The sequence below is a fragment of the Trichechus manatus genome, unplaced genomic scaffold (genome assembly GCF_000243295.1).
Source record: "Trichechus manatus latirostris isolate Lorelei unplaced genomic scaffold, TriManLat1.0 scaffold00082, whole genome shotgun sequence".
NCBI lineage: Eukaryota > Metazoa > Chordata > Mammalia > Sirenia > Trichechidae > Trichechus > Trichechus manatus.
Window position 1 is genome coordinate 3,329,823 of NW_004444018.1, and position 7,892 is coordinate 3,337,714.

Below are 7,892 nucleotides of genomic sequence, written 5' to 3' on the forward strand. Positions count from 1 at the left end.
CACCAAAAAGCAGGCCCTGACCCAGGTCTGGTGCACTCATGCACAGCAGGCCATCTCCTCCCCTCTTGTGCAGTGGTTCTCCCATAGAACGCCCTGGAGACTCCACTGCTGGGCATCTCCAACACCTGCTTTGTGCTGTACTTCCCGCCCTTGGGTGAGCTAGCCAACATAGCAAGAAGGGGAGGAAGAAGGAGTGTTGAATTTGCCCAGGGAAGGGTTTTTGCTCAAGTAACAGTTTGGGGTGGACATGTGGTACTCTGCTCCACACAGTCATCCAAGGATCCAAGTTGCTGGTGGCTCTGACATCCTCAACTGGTGGCTTCAAGCTACTGTAGGTGTTGATATCCAGTGGCAAGTGAAGGATCACAACAGAGATCATATCCTTTGTTCTACTAAGAGTAGTCCTTTGAAACCAGGAAAATGGCTATCGTTGTCTTTCCAAAGAGACATTTGGGGTAAGAATCAGTAAAAGGCAAAGAATAGGGATGGGCTATTCCAACCATCCCTCTGTTCTTCACTAACAACTTCTAAGTTTCCTCACCCATTTGTGAGGCCTGTCAGGGTCAAGGTCAGGGGCAGACATCCTCTGAAGCCTGAGGTCCAGCCAGTAGTAGCCTTCACCACTCCTACTTTGCTTATAATATTGGAGGACACAGAAATCCTAAATATTCACCCATCCTGCCTCCCCTCATCCAGTTCCCAATAGATAACAGACACGAAGGCCAGAAGAGGATGAAAATCGGCTTTATTAATGGATTGGAGAGCACAGCTGGGCTCTGCGGCTTAAGTGTGGTTTCCTTCTTCTTCTCTGAAGTGACGACAGCTGAGCCCACTGAGTGGGGCTCATGGAACTTACCCACCCAGTCACAGACAGAGGCTGGAACGTGGAGAGCCGGTCCTGTCTGGGCCCACCAATGGCAGATCCCGCTGGGTCTGTTTACGGCATGGAGACTGGAAGTCCAAAAGCAGGTCCAAGAGAAAGAGAGAGAGAGAGAGAGAGAGAGAGAAGCAGGAGGACAAGTAAGCAGGGACCTTTAGCACATTATCTCCCCCTGTTGAGAAAGAAGACCCAAGGAGTCTCGAGTCCCATCCATTGCCACCATCCCAGAAGTCACCCCCCAAGACGGAAGCCTCTCCCTACTACTCTGCCTCTGAGCTGGGAATGGTGGTAGAAGATCCATCCTCTATTTGGCTCTGCAAAGAATGTAAGAATAAAAGAGAAGCGTTTTCCCTAACAGGCAAGATTGGGTCAGGCAGCCAAACTGCTCAATGAATAAGTGATCAAGGGCTATTTTGTGGGAGAGCCTTCAGAATCTGCAGACATTATCCCGAACAAAGGTGCCGGCTAAGGCTGCTGGAGCCAGGACTCTAGACCCATGAGCCATCTCGCCACCTGGGCATTAACCCTTGAATTTCTTTTCTTGCCTGTACTCTAGAGACTGGTCCTGCTGAGCAAGAACTTGACAGACTTAAGAGGCCACTACAAGTAGGGTCCAACTCTGCTTGGCACCTATGGTATTCCTATTGTAACTGCACTTCTTTTGTTTCATTCAAAGTAATACCTTTTAACTGTCAAGTGTGGGGTTGTTTGCTCTGCTTGTTGCAAACCTGTCAGGCCACACTGTGTGGAGGAAAGGATAGAAGTGGAATCGTGGAATTCCTCCAGGGCCCATGGACAGATGATGCAGAGGTTTAATAGCAAGTGAGCCCTGCTGGTGCAGTGGTTAAGTGTTCGGCAGCTAACCAAAAGGTTGGCAGTTCAAATCCACCAGCCACTCCTTGGAAACCCTATGGGGCAGTTCTACTCCGTTCTGTAGGGTCACTATGAGTTAGAACTCCGTTCTGTAGGGTCACTATGAGTTAGAATGGACTCAAAGGCAATGGGTTTGGTTTTTTTTGGTGGGGGAAGGGTATCGCAGAGTTAAGAGTCTAATGCAGCTCTCTGGAGCACAGGAAGACATCCTTTGCTCGCAGGTGGTGCTGAAATACTACTATCTAGCACTCTGAAACCCTGGTGGTGTAGTAGTTAAGAGTTACGGCTGCTAACCAAAAATTCAGCAGTTCGAATCCACCAGGCGCTCCTTGGAAACTCTATGGGGCAGTTCTACTCTGTCCTACAGGGCCACTATGAGTCGGAATTGACTCGACAGCAATGGGTCATGCTCTGAAATCCTACCTCCTCCATGTTATGCAGAACACCCTATTTTTTCTATTCCTATTTCTCTAGTTATCTTAATAACATTAATTAGATCATAGCTTTCTTTTATATTTGAGTGCATTGCCAGTGCTAATATTCCTGCTTTCAGCCTGGGTGACCCCTGCAGAGGGTTAATCTCATCCATTACCTGTGATTTTTTTCATGCTATCACCATTAAAGGGTGACCTCATTTCACGGTCCTAGAGGGTACCTTTCTGTAGTTTCCCACAGGCTGACTATGCAACTTTATTTCAAATAAAACTAAATGATTGCAGAAACATTTTCCCCAGAGCGTTTTTATTAGGGATTCCTGCCACCATATTAACATATAAAACAATCTGGATGTTGACATAGAAATGCAAATTTCACTATACAAAGATAAGGCTCCAATCACAGGTCACATGGCCCCCATATCTCTAGTATTTCAATGAAATCAACTCATTTTGAATTCTTCCCAGAGTTGTATTTATAAATACTAGACAAACCACAAGATATATTCCAAATACATAACATTTTACAATATGTCCCAAGCACAGACAGGAATACACGATACTTTACCTACATTTTTTTTTCATGATCCAACTTGCATTAGCACTGAAGACAAGACTGTGTGTGCATATGTATTTGCCATATATGTGTGTATATATATCCACAAATGTACACACAGTGGTTTTCATGGAAAATTTAAACCTTTGAGGCTGTGGATTGTACCCACCATGATATCTGAGAGGGAAATGAGACCAAGAATATATCACAAATTCTTCAACTAGGGTAAAATAAACACCACAATGTATATGAGGGGCATATCAGTTGTGTGTACACAAATACACACGTATACACAGATTCATATATAAACACACATATAGCAACAATATGGGATATACATATACTCACACACTTGCTTTGAACTCTGTATCTCACTATATTATATACTGTCCATCTTTGGAAACAGTCTTTTCCTCATTTGATTCAGGCAACTGGTGGCTGTCTTCTAACAAAACTTAAATGGATGTTCTAAAAGGCTCTGATTCTATGCAGACCAAAGGAGATTTCGGACACCCAGTTTTACTTTAGGCGGCTATTGTTTCAATGAAGCAGACCCTATCCTGTTTACTCCTTCACTTAAAAACATTTCTATTCAACTGTGAAGTTTTTGCCTAAGGAAAAATAAAATGTTAGCAGGAAGTGTTGAAATAAGGTATTTATTACTCCCTAATATAAATCTGCGTGGTTGGATTACATGTGGTATTTATCCTGTCAGTATTATGCAAACATTTTACAATGGGCAATGTATTATTTCCATAACTTAAAAAATATTATTTAATATTATTTAAAAGGACGAGGGCTAGATGATTTGTCATGGCTAGAACTTCAAAGAAAATGATATGAAGCATGATTAGAAGGGGGTCTGTTTCTGTGCAGAGTATACTGGAATACCCTTATGTCAGAAAGTATGCCTTAGAAGTCGTATGAGAATAAAGGGAAAAAACAGAAACTTCAAAGCTGCCCATTTTCAAACTTCTAAAATAAATTGTTGAGAGCACCAACCATAGAAAATATGTTTCAATACTGGTATCAAATTTTAGGTCTTAAACATTCTTTATTTAAAAAGCAAAGCACTGAAAACACATGCAAAAGAACACTCTGCAAACTTATATTACAGTTTGCTCAACTGAAGTCATCACGAGCTGATTTTCAAAACTTATTTTCAAAATTAAACGTCTAATAAAGCCCGCAGAGCTCCACTGAATGAGTAGGACTGGAATGCCCAATTTGGAAATAATGCTAATGATAGGGTTAGAGTGTCCTTAGAGTTAGGGAGAGATTACAGGAGACCCAATTTCTTTGTACATAAAGGCAATGGAATGTTGTCAATCCCTGGGAAAAATTCTATGCTCCATGCTCTAAACTACATTCTCTTTTCTTCCTTATGTGCACCACAGTATTGGTAAGTACTCTGCATGGGAAGGCATCAGACTGTTGTTCCCACGGATGTAATATTATGAAGGAAGGTACTATAGCATTTGTCCACTCCATGTCTTGTTAGGTCCTGATTTCACTATTTCACCCAAGCTGAAGTGGTACATTAGCTGCTGATTCCCCTTCACTTTCTCAGTGGCAACCCCAATGATGAATGAGTTAAGGTCTCAAGGAAACTGGTAAAGGAAAGGATTATCATGATCCCCGCAAAGGAAGACTACCAGCATTGATCAAAAAGCCATTCTCTCTCTTTCACACACACACACACACACGCACACACACAGAGTCACAGACACACAATTCTTTGAAGTTTTTCCCACAGAATCACAATGAATGGCATGAGGGACCAAAAACTTTACCTTCAAGATTCTCCACTTTTATTCAGATCCATGTAAACATGTTTGTGTCCACTCTGACAATGGGTGCATTGTGCCTTACATCGTCAAATAGTTTGTATCACCACCACGTTTACCAAACAGATCGCCTGCCCACCCCCACTTGTCTCCTAATACCACTAGAAATTCTTTTTCTGCTACTTTCCATTTGTTCAATTCCTATTTACTTCCATTCTTGGGTTAATGTACAATCATATGCAATTAACTGGCATATCTTTTACCTTTTTTTTTCCTTTAAAGTTTCACTTTCCTTTTAAAACTTTCTGCTTCCTCAGCCAAAACATGTGAACAGAATACAAACGAAAGTAATAAGTCATTTGTCCAAACCCTTTGACAAATGGACCACCCTGCATCCACTCGATGCGCTTTTCTACGTCCTCCAGATCCACTGTCTCTTTCAGGCGCTTACTTACTGCAGCATCTTTTAATCGTCAACTATCTCACATGCAGGTATAACAAATTGTGGGGTTTTCAGCCAAAAATATTCTAAAAAATGAATTAAAAAATTCTCAACATGCCCTTGTGTATTAATCTTACAATCTGTACACTTAAATAACTCCAGGAGGCTTCTTTTTTTTTTTGCTAAAAATTTACCAAAATATTTTGAACACATAAAAATATTTTTAAAAAAACAAAAACAAAACCCAGCATAAATTTCATTGTATAGGCATTGGTTAGAGGACATTGTTTTCACTAAGGATTATATTCAAAAACTCTCTCTTGGGTTTTTACTAAAATTCTGATTCTAAACCTTAGAGCTTGTAATGGTGCCAACTTTTTTTTTTAAAGGACAATCTAATTCAGCCCAATGTATTATGTATTATGATATAATAGATAAACAGTAAGACTACACTATAATAAAAAATAAACATTTTTTGGTTATTTCAAGGCCATCTTCCTGACCTGTAACTAAAATAACTGTATTTGATTGAAACTTATTTAAGTGCGGTGAGTTCTGGAAATCTAACTTAAGGGTTTGCGTAATCTGTTATGAATAAGGAATACCTGTTGATGGCCCCAGGACCATTTCGAGACCAGGTATTTTTGGGGAAGAAAATCACTAGTATTGAATATAGCCCTTAGTCAGAGGAGACACGAACTTTATGAGCAACCCAGCATGTAGAGAATGAGGTTCACTTTCCCGGCCACCCACTCCTTGAGAGGACAGTAGTATTCATAATGAAACTGCTCAAACTCTGGCGTCTGGCGGATTTCACATAAGAAGGAGAGATCAATACCTGACTCCAAAAGGAGGAGGAGCAGGGGAAATACAAAGAGCAGCAGTCCCAGGCCCACCACAAGGAGCCTGGAAAAACTCTTGACCAGGGGGTTCACCCGGATATGGCTGGTCAGAATGTCATAGCTCCACGACAACGCTTGCCGAGCCTCCTTCAGCTCTTCTTCCTCTGCAATCAAAAAGGCGTTTTCGTCAGCTTCCAGTTCCTCAAATGAATCTGTGTCTTCTCTTTCTAACTCCAGCCTAGATGGACAGTCAAAGAGCATGTCAATCTCATCATTATCGACTGGGGTGGGAAGCAGGCTGGCACTTGGGTTGTATGCCAATTCAGAGATGGTTAAGGGCTCTTCTTTTATTTTATCTTCCTCTTCACTTGGGGGATCGTCATACTCCCGGCCTTCCTTCACTGGTGAGCTGGAGATCAAAGGGGCAGAAATGTCGTCCTCTTTAGGCAAGGGAACACCTGCAAAGAGATTTTTTTCAATTTTAAATTTCAGGGTTTTTTTTTTTTTTTTCCTCTCACAAAAATCCATAGGTGGAAACAAACAAAAAAATGGAATTCAAAGAAATTGTTAAATTGTCCTGTGGAATTTTGACTTTTAACAAAGTCATTTTAGCAACAGACCCTGAACCATAAATTCTCAGGTCAACATGCTAAACCCAAAATAACCGGTTCTTCTCAAATGGTTGGCAACATTCACAACATTTAGGTGTGCACATACCCAGTGTTGGTCATGTCTGCAAGAATAAGACTACAATAAATCATTATTATGTTTTAATTATGAGAAGTGTCTTTTAGCAGCCAACACTATCATCCAATAACATTCCACAGTAAAATTATACAATCTACTATCCAATGGAAATCACTGTATTATTTTGATGTATTGCTTTCTAGTCTTCATTCTAGGCACAATTTTTGGTTACTAGTTTTACATACCTGCAATCATATTGTATGCGTGAAGTTAGATCTTGCTGCTTGTTATGGATCAAATTGTGTCCCCCTAAAGATACGCTGAAGTCCTAACCCCTGGTACCTATGAACATGACCTGGTTTAGAAATAAGTCTTTGAAGATGTTGTCAGTTAACAGGAGGCCATACTAGAGTAGGGTGATTCCTAATCCCATCTAAATGGTGTCCTTATAAAAGAAGGGAAGAGACACAGAGAGATAGACAGAGGAAGGATGGCTATGTGAGGACACATCTATAAGCCGAGGAACGTCTGGGGCTGCCAGAACCTGGGAGAGACAAGGAAGGAACTTCCCCCTCTAGAGCCTCAGAGAGCACATGATCCTGCCAACACCTTGAATTTGGACTACTAGCTCCAGGACTGCGAGAATACATTTCTGTTGTTTAAAGCTGCCCACTTTATAATAATAAATAAATGGAATAATAAATAATAAAAAAATATATAAAACAAAGAAATTCCAATATTTTCTTGCCTACCCAATGGGGTGCATCCACCCCACTTTAGAATCACTGGTCTAGAGCAGAGGGTCCCAATTCTTTTTCATTTACATACATGACACCCTGGAAAATGACAAATATTCATACAGCACAGTGAGGAGAAGAGAGGAGCTACCCAAGTTCCATTTGATCACCCCCAGTGTTGAGGAAATAATATCTGAACACACCTGGAAGCCATCCAGAGCATACTTCCCCCAGCACCCAGACTGGCAAGCTCTGGGCTGGAGGGCTAGAAGGACAGTGGTGACTTACCCCAACTATTTCCTTAAGGGATCACAGTCAAAGTTTACAAATTTGTGAAGATATTCACAAACCTCAATGGCTGTGAACTTTTTTTTAGAAGTGAAATGACAGTGATTTAGGAAAAGGAAATAGTGTTCAGATTTGTATGAATTTTGCAGTTCCATTAAATTAGGTAATAGAAGCACTCAGTAAATGTTCACTATTATAATTACCCCCTACACGCCTATCAGTTTGTCGTACTGTGAGGGCTTGCATGTTGCTGTGATGCTGGGAATATGCCACCGGTATTCAAATACCAGCAGGGTCACCCATGGTGGACAGGTTTCAGCTGAGCTTCCAGACTAAGACAGACTAGGAAGAAGGACCTGGCAGTCT

At 41.3% G+C, this 7,892-nt stretch overlaps 1 protein-coding gene across 3 annotated transcripts in view; it reads right to left on the reverse strand.

Annotated features, from left to right (window-relative positions):
* Positions 1-727: 727 nt before the first annotated feature.
* FRMD3 (FERM domain containing 3) overlaps positions 728-7,892 on the reverse strand; it is a 347,514-nt gene continuing 340,349 nt past the window's right edge. For 2 of the 3 annotated variants that reach the window (XM_004381295.1, XM_012556960.1), the window contains 2 exons: positions 5,811-6,272; positions 728-951 (listed from right to left, as the gene is read on the reverse strand). In XM_004381295.1, coding sequence (XP_004381352.1) covers positions 938-951; positions 5,811-6,272 — 476 coding nt within the window. In that variant the 3' untranslated portion in view covers positions 728-937. Of the gene's footprint in view, positions 952-4,978; positions 6,273-7,892 lie in introns of those variants that run through there. The other variant, XM_004381294.2, reaches the window with a different exon arrangement.